The sequence below is a fragment of the Electrophorus electricus genome, chromosome 15 (assembly GCF_013358815.1).
Source record: "Electrophorus electricus isolate fEleEle1 chromosome 15, fEleEle1.pri, whole genome shotgun sequence".
Taxonomy (NCBI): domain Eukaryota; kingdom Metazoa; phylum Chordata; class Actinopteri; order Gymnotiformes; family Gymnotidae; genus Electrophorus; species Electrophorus electricus.
Genome location: NC_049549.1, coordinates 14,402,130 through 14,422,745, shown reverse-complemented (window position 1 = coordinate 14,422,745; position 20,616 = coordinate 14,402,130). Strand labels below are relative to the sequence as shown.

Here is a 20,616-nt window from a genome sequence, read left to right as displayed (position 1 = left end):
CATGTATTATATTTGCAGATAAAACAAATATGGAACCAACAGGTGGTGACGATATCACACAAGTGGTATGCCTGGAAACAGACCTGCAGGATGGACAGTAATATCAACAAATAACATTCTTTAGAACAAAATATAAAACCTATTCAGGAGTTAATTGATTATTCATTATTCAACTATCTCAACAATAGTTTCCTTAGTGAGTGAATGTCTGTTTTTTTGCAATACAGAATGAAAGAGGTTGAGGTTGCCCATCAAAAAATTCTGCTGGTTCGTAATGAAGGCAGGTTTAGTGCTGTGGGTGGTCTGTGTACTCACTTTAGAGCTCCACTAATCAAAGGTAAGCAATTCCTCCACTTGGCTGAATGCTTCCTAACAAACAGACCCTGTCGTTCAGTTTTTAATTTGCAGTGTGTTTACATTATTGGCTATTTAGAATACAGTAGATGTGTGCACTATACTAAATAAAACTTTTGCATATAGGATCTATTGATATATATCCCAGTCATTTGGTAGGCTACTTTACTAAACTTAAAATATCCTTTGTCTATAATGTTGTTTTAGTTATTTTCACTCTGCAAAGCAGGCCTACTGTAATTAATCTCTCATGTATTGAAATTCAAACCTGCAATTCTACAGTTTCAGTAATTCTATAAGCTCATTAAAGTTTGGATGAACAGGGACCTTGACAGGAAACAGAGTGAGATGTCCTTGGCACGGGGCTTGTTTTAACACTACGACTGGAGATATTGAGGAGTTCCCAGGTTTAGACTCTTTGCCCACATTCAAGGTATATGACACATGTAGGCCTATGCACTGTGGTTTTAATTAACTTTTAACAGGATTTTTTTTTTATGTCCTCAAAACACTGGTATTTCTCTTCATCTTTTTAAGGTGAAAGTTGAAAATGGTAAAGTATATGTTACTGCAAATAAAAAGGTTAGTTTTAGTGCCTTTGTGTTTGCCTGATCATCATGTTGCATCAAATGTTCAATGCACATAGAAAGCACAGAAAAAGCAAGTAATAACCATGTAATACTCATTTGTACCATCATAATATTTCTGTTTCATCCTCATACCAGGCACAGACTAAGCGTGTTAAGGAAATGAGCTGTAGAAAGACTGGAGTTTGTCACACTGTGCTCTTGATTGGAGGAGGTGAGAATTTTAATCTTTGAATATATTTATATATAGTAATGGTCTCTGAAGTTCAAGCCTAGAATAAGTTCAAAACAATGACTGCACGGAGATTTTGGCAAAACCATGAACTCACGTGAACCATGAGCTCACATGAAATTGTTATAGTTGGCTAGCTCCCCTTTCAAACCACTGTCCTTTCTTGTTGCTTGGCAATAAAAGGTGAGCGTATCACATAGGCACTGAAGTTAGTCACGATTAGTCAGCAGTAAATATTATTTCACACCGTGAAACCTTTTGTACATTGCCCACTGGGAAATTAGGTTGCAGTCTTGTATAACCTTCAGGGCATTTTCCTTTTGTTGTGGGCACATGATAAGTAGTCACAAGATATGTAGTCCTTACACTCACAAGATGCTTCATTACAAACATTGTAGTTACATGTTGAGCAGGTACAAGCTAATCAGGCACAGCAGAAAGTGTATGTCTGAGACTGGCGTTTGTAAAAAGAAATGTGACTGGTGAGAATATATCCACTATAAAATGTGAATGATCAATGGTAATACTTTTTTTTGGTTTACAGCATGACACAATATACAGGCAATGGCAAGTACTAGTGAGGAAAATGAATATTTTAGTTTTTGAATTGGACTGAATTTTGAATTAAATTGGATGGATGGTGTACAAATTGTGTTTTTTATACAGTAACCTTTTCACTGTTTGTTTATGTATCCCCATGCACTATGGTGTTTGTGGTGTGTTTTCATAGGTCCAGCTTCTCTACAATGTGCAGAGACTCTACGGCAGAACAACTATGGTGGAAGAATTATTATAGTCACCAAAGATAAATATCCCCCTCTTATCAAGACCACGCTGAGCAAGGTGAGAGCAAACTCAGTAAAGCAGCTTCAGCTAGTGCGGCGTGCGTGGAGCAGAGGCTCAACAAAATCCCGCAAAGTGACAGAAGAGTGACGAAAAAAAACCGTTTGTTTTTGTTGATGCTCATTTTGTCTCCTGTCCTTTATATCCCATAGGCCATGAATATAGAGGTTGAAAAGATTTTCCTTCGCCCAGATGATTTTCTGCAAAAGCATGGCATTGAAGTGTGGACAGAAAAGGAAGTGAGTGGAGGTGGTACTCACCTAAAGGAGCACACCTGGTGTGAGAGGGGGCACCAGTTACAAAACACCAGATGTCACTCTTCACGGTTACTGATTTCTTTTTCTTTACAGGTGGTATCCGTGAACACAAAGAAGAAAATAGCCACCCTGTATGACGGTACCAGTCAGCACTATGACCAGCTCCTGATCGCTACAGGGGCTAGGTCAGTTCCTTCCTTTGCACTTCTTCTCTTTCTTGTGTGTGTTTTTTCCAGATAACGATAGCCGGCGGTTGTGTTTGTATCACGTAGAGCTAGAGCCATGCAGTGTCCTGGTGCCGAGCTGGAGAATATAAAAGTGCTGCAAAACTACAGGGACGCATCCGGAATTTATCGGCTGAGCGTGGGCAACAAGGCCGTTATCATCGGAACATCTTTCATCGGTACATTCTGCACCTTGCCAAAATAATCTGTTTGGTAATATGTTTAGTGACTTTCAAAGCGTTGTTTTTCGTTCCATTTCAAAAGGAAAAAGAAATGTATGTTTTAGTCTAATTGCATAATTTAAAAAGGTTTTCTTTGTTTTTGCAACACAGGAATGGAGGTAGCAGCTTATCTTTCTGACAAAGCAGCCAGTGTAGCAGTTGTGGGCAAATCCAAGTTCCCTTACCAGCTTTCACTGGGACCAGTAATTGGGAGAATGGCTATGCAGGTCAGAGAATATCTTTGGTTTCTGCGTATAAGTTTAGTTGTGAAACTGTTCTTGTGGTAAGATTCTCCTGTTTAAAGATGCTAGAGGAGAAGAATGTGAAATTCTACATGAGTAATGGCGTGGCTAGCATTCGAGGTGAAAACCGAAAGGTAAGACTGAACAGATCAAAGAGCATTGCAGTTGTGCTATAAAAAAAACCCAGAACCCATTGTAACATTTGTTTTTGCAGGTCAAGGAAGTTGTGCTTCAAAATGGTGAAGTCCTACAAGCGGATGTTGTAATTGTGGGAATTGGTAAGTGCAAAAAGACCATATCCTAATGGTAGCTTTGCAGAGGTAGATTACACCATTTCCATGCATCTGATCACTCATTTTGTGTTAGGAGTCATCCCTAATTCTGACTTCCTGAAGGGGAGCACGGTGCAGATTGATTCAAGAAATGCTATTGTTGTTGATAAGGTGAGGCTTCCGCATATTGTATGCAGCGTATGCACCGCTGGGTGATTGCAGCCATATTAAAGAAGCTTGTAATGTGTGTTTTCTTTGTCTGAAGTTCATGAGAACCAATGTCACAGATGTCTTCGCTGCTGGAGATGTGGTGTCTTTTCCTCTTTCACTTTCTGGACATAAGAAGGCCAATATAGGACACTGGCAACTGGCACAAGCACACGGTACTGAATTTGGAAACGGCAAGGATTTGATAATGTTAGGGTGGAGTGTAGCCTACATTACATGAAAGCTTGCATCACAGGACTACGTTAGCAGGGCCCCTGCTGGCCCTTTACGGACCTCAGATAGCTGGAAGCTGTGGACTTAGCAAGACGTCCAACTTCCAACATTCATTAGGACATTATAATTAGCTGCAGAACTAGAACTAGCTGCCTCAAAATTTACCAGGTTTTTTCCCCCTCAAAATGAGCTTTTCTATCAGATGCTGAACTGTAAGCAACATCAGCTAGCTTTAATACATGTGTACATTAAATTGCTATCAAACAAGCTTTAACAATGGATTAGGTTTATATATATATATATATATATATATATATATATATATATATATATATATATATATATATATATATATATATATATATATATAATTTTTTTATTGCATCTGACCACAGGTTTCAAGAACTGAACAGAATCATGGTAAAATTAAGGTGATAATGAAATGGTAAAAAAACAAAGGCGTTTAGAAAATAGAGCAGTAGACATGATGAAGCACCAGACATATTCAGCAGGGATTATTACTCTATCAAAGTAGATGCCAGTTATATAGTATGGACCACATTAAAATTTCATCCATGGTTTCAGCCCAGACTGTAAAATAATAAGGAATAGTATTAATAAACTGGAAAATAACATGATAATAATTTTGATTATCTGATTTTAATCTTTACTTAAGGGAGAATCGCTGCTTTAAACATGTTAAGGAAGCAGACTGAAGTAAACACTGTGCCGTACTTCTGGACTGTGCTGCTGGGACAGAGTATCCGATACACAGGTGACCACTTGAAATGAGCTTTGCTATTGAAATATTAAATGCATTTTCAATGAACAAATTACCATTATTTTTCTATTTATTTTATTTTGTCGGTTTTGTGTTATTTTTCCCAAATTAATGCAGGTTATGGCGAAGGCTACACGGACATTGTTTTCAAAGGAAATGTTGATGAGAGAAAGTTTCTTGCACTTTACATAAAGTAACTTCAAGATATCTCACTACTCATTAAGTAACTTGTTAAAGTGTCAGCTAAGATGATGCTGTACATTTGTGGCTATAATCGTTCTCTCATCTTTTCTCCATTAATGATTTAGGGATGAAGAGGTTGTAGCAGCAGCCAGCATGAACTTTGATCCTGCTGTGTCAAAGGTGGCAGAAATAATAGCAACAGGAAGGAAAGTTAAAAAGTCACAAGCTGAGTGAGTGTCCCGCTTTGGAGTCATGGCCTGAATATCGCAGATAACCCAGGACCTAAACTCTTTGTCCAGTATGCCTGGAAAAGAGGCTTAGGTACATCAAATTGTACAAAACATTAGGAAGGTTTAGTAGAAATGCCCTTGACAGATAAAATGGCCATGTTTGTAAGACCCTGCACAGCCAGTCAATGCACTGCAGGCAATCTTGTCAAAATCACAGAGGTTTGCACAGTTTGAAAAAAAGGTTTATTTATTTGATAAGGATGATTGTAATTTCCTCAGAGTATGGTTAGCAATACCACTACTACTACTACTAATAATAATAATAATAAAAATAATAATAATAATAATATGATTATATGAACAAGTACAGAATTCTACTCTTGGAGAATTCAGCAAGACAACATTTAATGACCTTAATGATCATTTAATGCAGTCTGTCAGGCATTCTATAATATATGAAGGTGCCAAACCAATTTTAAAAGTACTTAAAGTAACTATTACAAAAGAAAGAAATCAAATAAACAGTTCTAAATGAAGAAGGGGGTGTAATAATGCAAGAATAGTAATGTACTCCCTATTGTCCCTTCTACTACAAATTAGTGCTCTAGGGACCACAAGCTGTTCTCTGTTAATAGTCTTATTAGTAAGATAATGTAGATGTAAATTAGGCATTTTAATAGTAAGTAGCATGATTTTTCTCTTATTTTGACCTCATTGAAACCTCAGATGTATTCTGCTGAAATTGTACAGTATTATGAATTTATGTTTGTGAGTGAAATTTGGTCATTCATTATGTTGTCTGGTTTCACAGATCAGAGGACCTCAGTTGGCTGGAGAACATGCATCTACAGTGCTAATGACTACTGGCTCTTTATGGGTTCATATGGATCTCTGCCTTTAAGTTTTATATTAGTATTTTATGTTGTCTTTACATTGTTTTTAGTTAAAATGAGTATCTGTACCCATGTTCACAACATTAGACCAACAATTGCATTAAGTCTTGAGAGATAACAACTAAGTAAAGAATATGTTTTATAACAAATTAGATCAATTTAATTAGTTTCCATAATAATGTTATGTCTTTAATTTAGATATTTTTAAAGGGATTTAAATATTTTACTATGAAACAAACATTTAATGTAATTATCTGTGAATTCATGAAGAATTACCATTGTTTCAAAATGTAGTGGTTAACATTATTACATTGTTCAGGTTTTTAATATGTTAGGATTTATTTGTTGTTGATGTTATTGCATTGTTTGTGTTTTTAACATGTTGGGATTTATTCCCCCCACACACACACACTTTGTTTTAATAATGATATCCACTAAATTAAGCATATTTTATGCAATATTCAGAAAGAAACTATGCATGGTTTGAATTGTCTTAAGCATTTAAGCAAAGTCTAAAGTAAAATAAAAATGTGATGTATGAGTCAAAATGTCAGAACAGGTTTTTAATATTTAAATACATTAATGATAATACTTTGGAACAAAATAACAGTATCCAATAGCTGATCCAGAGAAACATCTAATGGAGTGGTGTTCTTATTACACCTATCTTACCCAAATTAATGTAACTCTGAGTCTTTTCAAGCTGTGTATATTTATCCGTGAATCTATTTGAGATTTGTATGATATAGGCCATGTTATTTTCTGATCGAGTCCACACTTTTTGGGTCTGGAAAAAAAAACAAACTTTTCTCGAGTTCTATATTATTGTTTAGGAAATCCTTTTGGTCCAAAAAATAAATGTAATACTTAAATTCCTAATTAACTTTTTCAAATACAGAGTCTGATGACATGATGTATCCTTTTAAAAACATAAGCGTGGGGGAAAAAACTTTGTTAACAAAAAAGTAATGGCATATATAGACACGTAAAATATATGCTGAAATAGTTAACTATGAAAGTAGCCTAAATATTAAAATCTAGGTTAAATGTGTGTGCAAGTGTACACGTTGTTCGTGTGATTGGTTTGTCTTGCAGCGCCTGTGGGGGAGTTTGCTGAGTGCGGGCAGTTTCCCGGATGTTGTTCAACATGGTGATAAGGGCTTGACTTTTGACGAGCGTATTTAGCCCGTTCGGCTAATTTTCTAACCGTGCCTAAGTCGGAAAGGACGTTAAAGAGGAATTCATGAAGTTGAACCCTTAAAAGAACGCACATCTCATACCAGGTAATTCATGTGTCGTTCAAACGGTTTGTTTAAGCAGCGTTTGTTCGATTAAAAAAAGTTGGGTGAAAATAGCAGTTTCAGTGAGTTCTGTAAGCTATCTGAATATTAGCTAAAGGTGCTAGCTAGCACACCTACTCCCTCACATGTATGGCGCATAGCCAGTTAGCTAACCTACATCTTAATGTCGCTCGTATTTGTTAGCATAAATGTTGATGACTAGCAAATCTCTAACGACACTATTTTACTCAGGCAGTTTAGACTGGGACGACTTTCAATCCTAACTAATTTCTATTACGTCAGTGAGTTTTATTATTATTGTTTCCTTTGATATCACACGAGCTAGCTGACCAGCTCCGTATCTGTTGCTTTAGCTCGACGTCTGAGCATAGCTAGCCAGCTAGCTAATTGTTGGCTAGTTACCAGTTTTGGTAATTATCTAGCTAAATGTTAACTTTTCTGATATTTTAGCTGTAATCGGAGTTTAAAACGTATCTTAGCTAAGATGGTTTCATTCGGATGTTTGGCTGAAAAAGTGGCTGTTGACCCTAGCTAAGATGGGTAGGTGATGTATAACGTAGATGGTTGGTAAGGAATTTTAAATTAGCTAGCGCTAGTTAAGATGTTCGCTTAAACTGGCTGTTGTAAACGGTTATGTTGACGTTATCATCATGACATTTACTAGCTATAAGTAGATCGTCGATAGAAATGTAGTATAGTAATAATGTCGGTTTCCAAAGTCTAAACGACTCCAGCCAGCCAACTACTGCGATAAAAGCCCAAGTATGCATGCTATTTGTTTCGGTTAACTATTTCTCACAGCGAGTTAGACGGCTGTAGTACTCAAGGATGGCGTCGGCGATCTTCTGGATTGGCGAAATATTCAAGGTTGAACTATTCACTTGGTTTGGTTGTCCTCCAAAAACTTTTGGAAAACTACTTTATTTTGATCTCGTGTTTCTCGGATGAGTACTTTGAAGCCGGACTGTTTTTGTGGATGCTCTAGACAAGACGGGTGCTCGTGTCTCTTGGGTTGGATGGTGGTCTTACTGCAGTGTATCGTGTGTGTTTGTGTTTACTAAGCATAATCGTATCCTGTTTAAAAAGTTAGCTAATGTCCTGTCAGAACATCCAAGATAAAATAAAATACATTCTTATCATTGATGGTTGCCCGAGTCCTTCGCTAAAAATTGTCGACATTGTCCTATTTTTAAATTTTTTAATTTGCCTAGTATTTGCAGCACCTAGAAGGTTGCTGTGCGGTGTAAGGAGGTGGTCATACCCAAGTATAAAGAGGATTTTTTGCTTTGAGAAAAGAGCTGGATTGGCAGTAGACCAATGTGTGGTGTAATGCCTTGCCTCCCTCTCCCCGTGGTTGAATTTACTGACCATTGGCATTGCTATGCAAAGTAAAGTACTTTTCCCAGCTGTTTAACCCTATATTGTTTGGTCTTTAGTGAATTCAGCATATCTGGGCCCTTTAGCATGAATTGTGTTATGCTAGTGGCTTATATTTGAGACAGTATAAAGTAATGTGTACGCAGCATTTGCAAAGCATTGTGGGATGTGGTAACGATGGAGCTCTTACAGCTGCTGCCCAGTACTTGAATGGCATGTTGATTTTGTTCCCCATTGCTTAGGAAGAGAAGAGGTGCTGGTGGTTTGGTTGGGTTATGCAGGCCTTCCCCTGGGCTGTTCTATGAGGGCATGACAGCACCTTTTTATTTCCGATAAATGGGGCTGAAATGTAAAAAAAACAAAAAACAAAATTCTTCTCATAATGGCAAAATTTGAAACCTTTTGAAATGACTGGTGATGAACTGTATTCCCAGATAGCATTTGTTAGTTATAAGGAAAAATGGATGGAATACTCGTCTTGCAGAATTGAAAACTTTAGTAGAAATATCACTAATAAAGTGAATATAGTCACTGTCTTTGACCTCTTAAGTCTGAGACCTTTGAAGGTATATGGTAGCTTCATGCCATCAGGCAGATCTTGTAAGCTCAGGAAAAAATAATGCTATATAATTTCTCATTACTCAGTTACAGGCAACGTTTTAAAATTGTTCGTTTTTCTGGGAACTTTACACCATCACACTTTCATATGTTCTAATATGTCAGCAGATGTTGGTGGAATATGTGTAATTTAGACTTGTTGGTTTGATTGCACAGTTTAAATGTATGGGTTTATTAATGGTGTGATAATCTTTTAAAGGATTTGTCTTTAATGGTTGTAACTAGTGTGGTGTTTTTTAATGGAAGGCCACAGGGAAGTAAGCTTCTATGGTCTATCTCAGAGATGCTGACCACAGAGGAGTCTTTATCACTTTTCACCAGTGCATAGTGGTTGTCATCTGTATGCCATACTCAACTAGTTAGGCTGCCATGCACTTCCTTAATGTTCAGGCACAACTGACTTTTCCCCCAAGGAAATAAAATATGATGTAGCTTGTGCATGTTTCATGCAAAAATATGTGGCATATACCTTTATAGTTTTGTTGACTAGTGTACCCAAATGATTAAGTAGAATAGTTGTTAGTAAGGATTTGTTTTTGTTGAGGAGGTTAACACCTGATGCTGTCTTTTCTGTCCACACTGTTTGTTTGTTTTGGGACACACAGCACTTTCGGTGGGAACATCTGTTCCTGTGCCTCACACCTGATGGGGTTTTGTACTATAGTGGTGTTGGATTAAATTGATGTTCTTTGGGGGGGGGGGGGGGGGGTTAAATGATATGTTAATGTTTTAGAGAAAGGGAGAAATCCAGGCTTAGTTTGGCCTAGTCATATAAGATTTTTGAATTTGGGATTGCAGTTATTGATGATTACTGGCAGTAACTCAGTTGACCAATGCTTTGATTAGTCTGACTTGTCTATATATTAATATCTTCAACACTGTTTTGGTCTAATACAAAGCCTTAAGGAAATATGGATATCCAATGTATTCTATGAATCATGTGACCAGTGTAAGGGATTTTCTTCCTTGGCCTTGCGTACTTTTTAGCAGGCTTTGTGATATCATCCTCTTCATATCCTATCTCTAGGAGATGGGATTTTCTATTTGCTACTTGTAAAATGGAATGAGAACAAATTCTAATTTTGGCTGGGGCCACTTTTGTACAAATGCATTACCGTGGATAATTCAGAATGCAACTTTGAAAAAATTATATTTCTGCTGAAGGTGGTCTTTCTGAAAATCACCACCACAAAAGAATTACAAAGGTAAATAATTTGCCTCTCACCTGAATCTTTCAAATCCAGTAGTTTTCAAAGTGCTGAAAAGTTAGACTAGTGCTTGGCTGTCTGAGTCATTCTTGTAAGCTAAAGTTTTTGCAGCTTAAGAAATGGCTGGCGCATGCATATGTGCTGTCAACTAGTTTCATGTGGTCTTGCGTTATTGTTTCTCATGTAATGCAAATAAATTTTTTAGGCAACCATCATTATTAAAACTTTTTTTTTTTTTTTTTTTTTTTCAAAGTTCAATCTAAAGTGCTCCTGTGCTTTAGAAGACTTCAGTCAAGGTCCACTTCTTTATTTGTTTAGGCTTTAACATAATTCAAATTTGTAACTGATATTGCTTTCGCTGCAGCAGCTAATCGATGAAGAGATATTTACAAATATGTTCAGAGGAATATTCTTACAGACTGCAAATCCAGTTACGGAATTTGCAATTGGGTCGGTAACCTAAGACATAGTACAATGTTGGGCTAAATGATTTTATTGAATAGTCTTATCTCCATGTTTACCAATGTTCTAGTGAAATAATGTTGATTGTCTTTATGCCAGTCACACTATGGGTAGTGCCCTAAGATCGAATTATATGGTTTGTGTTACTGTTGAAAGGAACAAGAGTACTTTCAGCATAAAAACATGTTTGCACTTCCCTGAAATTTATTTATGACATTAATGGGTAACTTGGGGAAACGACAGAAAGAGAAACTGGAATGTCTTTGGCTTGTCTGAGTTTGCTGAAGCAATTTGGCCTTTCTTGCCTGAAGTAAATCAGTTTTCACTCCCTCTGGTATGTTTCATATTTGATCACACCCTTCATAAAACATCTAAGAAGAGTAATGCTTTCGCACTGGCCCTTCGCCCCCTGATTCAGACCTCATGTCTTGCCTGACGTCTCTCTCTGAAAGATCCGATAGCACTTCAAAAGCTGCTGGCCTTTTGAAAAATGCCCTTCATTTCAGTCTCAGTCCAGTCCAGCAGTGGGTTTCTCAGGCCTGAGCTGTCGGGGGGGGGGGGGGGGGGGGGCGCTATTCAGGCTTCTATCAGGGACCACTGTTTGTCTTTAGGGAGTGTCTCTGAACCCTGCAGTGAGAACGGGTGGGTTTAGTAGACTGAAACTTGGATGGCAGAGAGAAAGTCATGCTACAGTCTGGAAGGACCGAGGAATATTTATGATCAGCGCTCACCTGTATTCAAACATTTGACTTAAACAGGTTTTTGCAGTCAAATATAAATAGCACTTGTAAAATCATTAATGATTTTACAGTAGCAAAATGTTTTAACCAGTAAATTTGTCTGCCATCATCATGGTTTACGCTGACTCTGAAGAAAAAAAATTGCTCAGAGACTCCAGTCATTCATTAAAGGAGAACATTTTTAATACCAGGAGCTGCCTTCTATACCCTTGAAGCATCTGGGTAGAGCACATGAAGGCAGCTGGCTCCCGCGCCCTCCCTCCAGCTCACGTCTGCTCTCCTCCTCTCGCCCCTCAGCGCCGATGCTCTGCTGCAGCCATGTTCAGCAAAAAGAAGAAGCAGCGCGTCCAGATCTCGGCCCCCTCCAACTTTGAGCACCGCGTGCACACCGACTTTGATGAGCAGGAGCAGAAGTTTGTGGGGCTCCCTCGCCAATGGCAGAGTCTCATCGAGGACACGGCGAAGAGGCCCAAGCCCTTCATCGACGCCACAGTCATCACCACCGTGGAGCCACGCAAGGTTAGGCTGTGTGCGAAGGCAGCTGGGAAAAAAACAGATGTCGGATCTTAGCGTGCAAAATGTTGGAAACTTGTAGCTCCAGTTTAGTGAGCAGCTAGAGTTGCAGAAGTTAAATATGACTTTCAGACTTCTAGCTGACTGGGCCATTCGAGATATGCAGTGTCACCTGAATTTTGCTTGTACTTTTTCTGTAAAGCAGGATTGCAGAAATAACTGACACTTTAGTTTACTTGACTATATATTTTCAGAGAAAATCTTTTTTCAGATATTCTCTGGATCTGTATGGTATGCAAAAAGTGGGTTTTTCCTAGTCAGAGATAATGATCCCAGCGTAGTTTGGTGACCCTTGCCCTTCTCTTTGCTGCGACGTGCGGTTGTTTTTCAGACCATCGTGAGGGGCAGCAAGCTAGGGGTGGATGGCTCCCTGACGTGGCTGCTGGATGAGTTTGAAACCATGTCGGTAATCCGCTCCAACTCCCTGCGGCGGGGCAGCCCACCCACCCAGCCTCGCAGTGATTCCGGCTCCTCGGGCTCCTCCGGCATGCAGGAGAATGGAGAGTATCCTCATCGGTACCAGTTCGATCGCACTGACCGCATTGGCGATGGCAAGGACAGGTACAGGTAAAATGTTCCTTTTACACTTTTTCCTCCTGCAAAAATTTATTTATTTGTATACATTTATTTATTTTTCAATCTTGCTTGTGTGCGCAGAGATAGAGAGAGAGCCCGTATAGAACACCAAGGTCCGGACCCCCGGCAGTCTCAGCGACCAGCTCGGGGCCCCCGGGAAGATGGGCGGCCCCAGCAGCCTCGCGGTCAGGAGCCCAGTCGGCACCGGGACCGCGAGCGTCCGGCCGTGCCACCTGCGCCACCTCCACGCGAGCGTGACAGACAACGTGACCGAGAGCCGCACGAGTACCACGAACAAGTGGTCAGGAGGGAAGAGGCCAGTGACAGACGGCCCAAATCCAGCTACACAAGTCAGGATGGGAGCCCGCAGTCCCCACGGGACAAGAGACCCCTGTCTGGACCAAACATTCGCACCCCTAACCTGCCTGTTACAGACGGAGTAATGAAGACTGCACAGCAAAGCCGGCCGTTCAACACGTACCCCCGCACGGAAAGCGACACAGCAAGAAGCCCCAGCAGTCAGGTTAGTAAAGAACCAAAAGCAACCTGAAATGAGACTGCAGGATTGTGCAGGCATGTTCATCTAGCACTTTGATTTGATTTGATTGATTGATTGCAGGACTTGAAGGCAGGCAGAACTCATGAGTCTTCCCACCGCAATGGCCCCTCCAGCGGGGTGAGCCACTGTGGCAGCGGTGGGGGTAAGGCTGCCTCTCGAGGGGAGCCCCAGCAACATCATGCTTCCCACCCAGCTCTGGGTCCAGAGCCCCCTGCCAGCCAGCAGCTTCCTCCTGCTCCCAGACCCTCTGGCCCTCCCCAGCAGGGCCGCTCCCCACAGAGGGAGCCCCAGCGCGTTTCCCACGAGCAGTTTCGTGCCGCTCTTCAGATGGTTGTTGACCCTGGGGACCCACGCACCTACTTGGACCACTACATAAAAATCGGCGAGGGCTCCACCGGTATTGTGTGTATCGCGACAGTTAAGAGCACAGGCAAGCTGGTGGCTGTGAAGAAGATGGATCTTCGGAAGCAACAGCGGCGAGAACTACTCTTCAATGAGGTGTGGGATGTTTTACTTTTTTTTTTTTTTTTTTTAAGACTTCCATGCAAATTTTGTCTTTGAGGATAATAAAAGACACAGAGATGAGCTGAACTGCTATGCAGTGTTTATTGAAAACCCTCATCACTGTCTTCTCACCTTCAGCTTGTCCAGCTGCTAAACGATACACTATCCTGTCATTTTTGAAAAAATTGCCAGTATATACATAGTAAGAAATGTGAAATATATTACAAAGTAAATTAGAAATGTTGCAATTCCTCTTTAATGTCTTTTTGAGTTAGTGAAATGTGTCCCTCACATCAGCTTTGTTTCTCTTAAGGTGGTTATCATGCGAGACTATCACCATGACAACGTTGTGGAGATGTACAACAGTTACTTGGTGGGCGATGAACTCTGGGTTGTCATGGAGTTCCTTGAAGGTGGTGCACTAACTGACATTGTCACACACACCAGGCAAGTGATTCTTGTACATGAATGTTGTTTCTGAATTTGGTGCTTCCAAATCAACTTGCAGAAATTCTGTGTTAAAATCACTTAAATATATGGCTATTTTACTATGAGCGGTTTCATCAACTTGTAATGTATGTACTAACATAAATAATTATGGATATTAAAATTAAATAACCGTACTCTTTATTCTAAAATGGTTATGTACTGGTTATCTCAAATGATTTCCCTCATATTCCATGTACCCCATATTAAACAACTGTGAAAAGTCCAACACTAGGTGGCAGCTCTGAGCTACAGTAGTTGATTTTGCCTAAATGCTGTACCAGTAGTACTCTCCCTCTCAAATCAAGCTGTGTGGGTGTGTTTCAGGATGAATGAAGAGCAGATAGCCACTGTGTGTCTGTCTGTTCTGAAGGCTCTGTCAGTGCTACATGCCCAGGGAGTTATTCACAGAGACATCAAGAGTGATTCCATTCTGCTAACTCATGACGGCAGAGTGAGTCCCTCGCCCTATCTTTGTGTGTGTGTGTGTGTGTGTGTGTGCGCGCGCACGCACATTGGTATTTGCGTCTCTTCGTGTATTAATATCTGTGAATGCCTATAGTACCTTTTTGCTTTGGTGTGCTTGCTGTTCTCAGTGTACTTGTACTTTATCTGTACAAAACAAGCACACCACCTGCATGTTTGAGCTTTGCCTCAGCGCAAAATTGCCCTCCAGTAAATCAGCGTTTTGTGGGTGGGTTTGTTTGTGTTTGTTCTTGTCTTGTTTGTGTGCCAGACCTTCATTGGCTGGGGGTGAATAGTGGCCTGTTGCGTAGGGGATAGCTTTGGGGTTGCGGTAAGAGAAGAGGAAGTGTTCTGTGTAACGACAGCTGTTTTGTCTCAGGAATTTGTTTGCTTGCCTTTTTGCGTTTCATTTCCTCATATCGCATTGGACAGGATTGTTCATGTGTTCGTGTTCCACAGGCCAAGCCTTTCACTAGTTTAACCAACCAAGCAATGCAAAGTCATTAGCTTCACTGAGTACATAAATAGCAATGACATTTAATAAAAAACAGCATATAATTTGGTGATCTGTCATTTAATTCCTTGGCCTAGTCCCTCAGAAACAAGGCAGTCCAATCTGTAGCCAATAGGTTACAAACAGGTCACAGCATAATGGAGTAAGTCACAGAGCTTCTTTGTGTCTGACTCAACATCTCTAATGCACGTTTCTAAGGAGAATGTTACCAATATTTTAAGTAACACCACTGTTCGGTTCCTTTTTGCTCTGCGTCATGTGCGAAGGAACACAATGTTGTGTGTCTGAGGTCCACGTAACAAACCTATTGACTAAGTGGGTTCTTACCTGCTCGACAGAACTGAATGCCATTGCAGTGTGGGTGATGAGAAAGTCAAAGGAAATTACCCTCTTGTTTCATCCGCTTGTGGCAGATTTCATCCAGATGTCTCAAAGGCTGTGTGAGGAAGTGATGTGGTTGGGTGTGCTCATTATTAGAATCTGTGTGTGGACATCGTTCTTCCTCCTTACTCTAAAAGGCGGCAGTGAGGGGGTAAAGGCTTGCACAGGATGTCTTTGTACTTTTTATTTTTGTAAACACGTTTGGTACACCCTCCTAGGTGAAGCTGTCTGATTTTGGCTTCTGTGCACAAGTCTCCAAAGAGGTTCAGCGGAGGAAGTCGCTGGTAGGAACGCCATACTGGATGGCACCTGAGCTTATATCAAGGCTGCCATATGGACCAGAGGTAAGATCCTGTTGGTCCACCTTGTCACCATGTCCTGTTAAATGAATCACTCTGTCTCTGTGAGCGTGAACACTACATCACTGGACCTTATTTAATGGCAAGCAAGAGTGTTGACTGCATTAAAAGAAGAAACTCCCCCCACCCCCACAGGTGGATATTTGGTCTCTTGGTATTATGGTGATTGAAATGGTTGATGGAGAACCTCCATATTTCAATGAACCTCCACTCAAGGCAATGAAGATGATTCGCGACAACCTGCCACCCAAGCTGAAGAACCTCCATAAGGTTAATGTCTTTATGCTTATTAAACCCCAAACCTCAGTTGAGTCTCATCAGCTCTCTTTGGGCACTCTCTCACATGACCTCCTTCGTTCCCTTAGGTTTCGCCACTGCTCAAGGGCTTTTTGGACAGGATGCTTGTTCGAGACCCTGCCCAGCGGGCCACAGCTCAGGAACTGCTTAAACACCCCTTCCTCAGCAAATCGGGCCCTCCCTCCTGTATTGTGCCCCTCATGCGGCAGAACCGCATGAGATGAGGGCACGGCGCATCCGTTCCAGCAGGAGCTGGAACTAAAAGACTCAGCTGAGCTCAAAGCAATGACCGTTTTAAGGTCAGAGACCTGCAGAGAGGTGCTGATCCACACATGCAGCTCAACTTTGCGGTCAAGTATTTGAGGAAAAACTGTAGGTACTGTACACACTGTGCTTGACGAGAGTTGATCGCTGTAGAAATGGGGTGGGGGTGGGGGGGAGAAACCCTAAAAAAAAAAATCACTGAAAAAATGGCAAAACCTCTATCATTTTACAAGAGTTTTGGCCCAATGCCCTTCATTCCCTCCTTTTTCTTCCCTTAAGGGAGTCTTTTGGATTGGATTGTTTTTGGGAACATCATCTCTCATTGGCTGTAAGCCTCATGCGTCTGGCTGAAGTGAAGAGTCGGTGACTGAGTCATTTACTGTGTGAAGCTTCCACTGCTCCAGTGGAAAGCACAGTCCTTCTGTATACTCAACCACTTTCCTACTTCAAATCAATTTAAAGAGCAAAATAACTACTGACAAATCTATATTTTTACTTTATCAAAAGGAAAAAACACTAGACTTCTGTAACACTAGGCTAGGTAAACACTGGAAGTGTGCTTTTTACTTCATAGCATTTCTAGTTTTATAGAAGTTTGATAAAACGGATATGTGGTTTATATCAATTTTCTTTTCTATATCTCATTACAGTGGGAAAATTTCCAGCACTGTTATGATATTGCAGCTGCACTCCTGTTACTTTTTATTTCAGTATACACAAATTCCTTTGACAAATTCTGAAATTAGCCTTCCGATTTTTTTTTTTTTTTTGGGCGGGGTGGTGGTGGGGTGTGTGTGTGTGTGTGTGTGTGTGTGTGTGTGTGTGTGTGTATGTATTTAAACTTGATTTTAAAGTCTTTTTTAGAAAAAAAAATCATACCACTGTGCCTTCACGGCTCCGACTGTTACAGAGGTCTTTCCGTTGTAAGACCATGTGCCTTGGGAGGTTATCCCAAGGTTCTCCTATTGCCATGTAGTTTGTGTAGCCTGAAGTACCGTGTCCTTTCCTTGCAAAACCTCTAGGACATGACCTGTAAGATGGAAAGGGAACTGCAGTACATGAATGTAAAGCTTAGCCTTGAAGGCCCACAGCTCTGTAGGCATTAGAGTTTTCTCTTCCTAAGATTTGATCTCGGATGTGTTGAATCGAGCACAATCGTGCTTTGGTCATTCAGAGCTTTAACACCCCTGGCGTAGTGACATGTGAAACAGGGGATAAGTATTGAAGGAAGTGGACCTGTGCAGTTGAGTTCTCCTATCCGGCAACTACAACCACGTTTGCTGTGTAGACTGGTGTTTGAAAACTAACATGAAGCACTCTTCCATTAAAGTAGCTGCATGAACATGTAAGCACAAATTTGGTAGGATCTCCCAGCAGGGCTTTCTGCAGAGCCGCCAGTGCCTTGGTCTCTAATCCTAGGTTCTTTAGTAGAGTAGTATGTTGGCTTGCACCTAGAGAGCAACCAAAGATGTCATTTGGAGAGTGATCCAGGGGTTGGCTACAAGTAAGCTGGTGATTATCAGCCCAAACATTTCCAAATTGCACACTACATTAGTACATTATACTCTGCCTAGCATTTTGGCATGATGCTGTGTATTTGTCTGTTCCATCATTCAAGTTTAGGCCTTAAGTGGATTGAATTTTGATTAATTCTTGTTAATCTATTAGGTGTTTTGGATTTGTTTGTCTACGCTACTGTGTGAAAAATTGAAATGAACTAAAAAAAAAAAGGAGTAACTGCACAGTATCAGAATTTTAGTCTCACCACTAGTTTGACATTTTAATAGTTATTTGAAAGTCTAGAAGGTGGTTTAGAATGAAGAGGTAGTTTTTATAATGTACATATTGTATGAGATGTTTAAAATGATCTTTCCTGGTGATTTAACTTCTAATTCTCTTTAATCCAATCTTTAGTCACAAGTGTAAAAATATATTTTATGGACAGATAGTAAACATTTTTTTTTTTTAGTAGTACTTGTTTTAACATCAGCATTTTTCTCACATCGGAGTGCTCCAATTTTCTGGAGGAGGATCTAGAAAATGACAATCAACCATCTGAGTGAAGTATGACATTGGAATGCCTTTTTTTGTTTGTTTTTTAGCATTGGAAACATGGAGTCTTATGTTTAGGAATGGAATGAATTCAGTGACCAAATGGCATTGGTAGATTTGCATGGCTCACTCAAGTACCACTGAGAGAATTAGTTCTGCTTTTAAATTGTAAAGTGTGCAGAAGCAAAAAGAGGCTCTGCATCCATGAATCAGTTTTAGCATTCCTACAGGAACACAGCCTTACTGCATGAAAATCCTTACAGCCGCACTGAAAAAAAGAGTAAATAAATAGAATATGCTTTTCCGTTGAGACCACTACAGGGTATTTCAGCACATGGGTGTGTTTTTTGTATGGTTTTTTTCAGCCTAGGGTGTGTACTACTTTGAAACACCTGCAAAATGTTCACTACAGCAAACTACTTTTTCAGCATGGGGCTTTGCCCTCAAAACCACAAGCCTCTTGATTTTGAAATCTGAGAATGGAAAATGCTATACTGTGAGAAGCATGGCTGAATCTATGGCACACTTGTATGAGACTGTGTTGGGTAACTTGTAGAAACGTTCCCTCACTTTGTTGTTTTTCCTCAAAGGTTCCTGAAAATGTAACACTAAGGCATCATTTGTAATATTTTGTAATTTTTGCCAATGTTAACTAATGAGGTACATCTATGATATCCTAATATCTATGTGCATTTTGTACATTTGGGGGATGCACTGATGTGCTTCATTGCCATTATTTTTCAATGTCTGTTTGCCAATACTGTAAAGGTGGAAATGTGGAATATTTGATCTAGCTAAACACGCTCAGAAGCTCTGCTGGAAAATTGACATCACCCACTGAAGTTGCAAGACGTTTTGCGAGTGGTAAAATCTTAAGTGCTCTGTGCACCATCTGCAGTATAAATATCTTAACTCATGCATGATGTAGGCTGATTCTTTTGTCATCGCTAAAACTAAAAGGTCATACTGCTGTGGTATGTGCAGATGCAGATATGGTACTGCTACTGTGGTGCATCCCCAATAATGCATTTCATCCGATTTGTTTGCGCTACTGCCATAAAACCCACTAATGGATCTCGCTTCCTTATCCAGATGCTTTGACACCACATTTTAAAGACTGGTTTTCTGTTTGCATTTTTAAACAATACTCATATTCTCATCACCTTTGTGTAGTTTTTATTTTAAAGAACTGGTTTGTTTTAAATTTTGGAATAGATAGATATATGAATGAGTACCCTTTTGGTAGATTTTGGATGGCTTGTGAATACAATGATTTAGACGTGACTGTCTTTATTACCAAACTCAAGTTTAAACTTCAATCAGAAGCTCAGAATCCTGTCTGGACTGTGATGACTACTACTGACTGGCTTGCTCCATGTATGTGTGTAAAATATCAGAGTTCACAGATCCTTTTATTCTGTTAACTGTAGTTATATCCTGTAGACATGTCACTTTTAATAGAAAAATGGAAGTCGACTCAATGATTTCGATTTTGTATTGTAAAAAAACATTACAGATGTTCTGACTTTTGAAAATACATTTTTCCTTCATACAAAAGTTCTCCCCTTTTTCTGTGTATGCACTCAGGCTGAAAAACAAAAAGCACAGCAATCAAAGCAGGCAAATATGGGAAACTGAGTACTCAAAACATTGGACTTGAGAACCAAAATAATTCTTGGACACTGCTGTTATTTCAAAGTAAAGCTGTTGCTAGGAATTTTGTACTTCATATAAATTTCACAATTTGTGGTCATTGTCTCAATTATTACACATAAAGTGGCGATCCTTTTATAAGCTATTAGGACCAAGTAAGAATGAATGATTGTTTTTGTTTTTTATGCAGCAGTAAGGTATGGGTTTTTGCTCCTGCTTAGGTATCACTTTAAATTACAGCAGTGAAAGTTGATCAGCTCACAAATCCTACATTTGCATCACAGGCAGGAAGAAAAAGGTGTATGCCTTGGCACAGCATGCATTTCTAACACCTCCCTGCAGGCTACATTTCCTCAGAGGCAGTTGCTTCCCGCCTCTCTCCTACCCCTCGCTCGTTAGATGGCCAGTAGCTAACTGAAGCTATGACTTCAACGCAAAAAGGATCGTGAATGACTTGATGGAAATAA

General features: G+C 40.0%; 2 protein-coding genes across 4 annotated transcripts; both read left to right on the top strand.

The window, feature by feature from the left end:
• Positions 1–29: 29 nt before the first annotated feature.
• Positions 30–5,897, top strand: aifm4 (apoptosis inducing factor mitochondria associated 4). The gene is made up of 18 exons (XM_026997792.2): positions 30–97; positions 228–337; positions 678–787; positions 892–936; positions 1,080–1,155; positions 1,904–2,016; positions 2,169–2,255; positions 2,367–2,458; positions 2,546–2,676; positions 2,830–2,945; positions 3,023–3,094; positions 3,175–3,238; positions 3,327–3,403; positions 3,498–3,615; positions 4,350–4,448; positions 4,572–4,647; positions 4,763–4,867; positions 5,679–5,897. Exons 1-18 carry the CDS (start codon positions 30–32, stop codon positions 5,722–5,724), a joined length of 1,605 nt encoding a protein of 534 aa, XP_026853593.2. The 3' UTR covers positions 5,725–5,897.
• Positions 5,898–6,896: 999 nt separating this feature from the next.
• On the top strand, positions 6,897–20,048 carry pak4 (p21 protein (Cdc42/Rac)-activated kinase 4). Of its 3 annotated transcripts, XM_035534159.1 has the most exons (10): positions 6,897–7,043; positions 11,764–11,985; positions 12,371–12,606; positions 12,697–13,138; positions 13,235–13,672; positions 13,992–14,125; positions 14,492–14,618; positions 15,743–15,868; positions 16,019–16,153; positions 16,249–20,048. In XM_035534159.1, the coding sequence occupies exons 2-10, from the start codon at positions 11,785–11,787 to the stop codon at positions 16,402–16,404; spliced, it is 1,995 nt and encodes a 664-aa protein (XP_035390052.1). In that variant the 5' UTR covers positions 6,897–7,043; positions 11,764–11,784; the 3' UTR covers positions 16,405–20,048. The 3 variants fall into 3 exon arrangements, with proteins under 3 accessions (XP_035390052.1, XP_035390051.1, XP_026853579.2); XM_035534158.1 differs by lacking the exon at positions 6,897–7,043 and having other exon boundaries at positions 11,515–11,985; positions 12,371–12,600; XM_026997778.2 differs by lacking the exon at positions 6,897–7,043 and having other exon boundaries at positions 11,515–11,985.
• Positions 20,049–20,616: the final 568 nt, after the last annotated feature.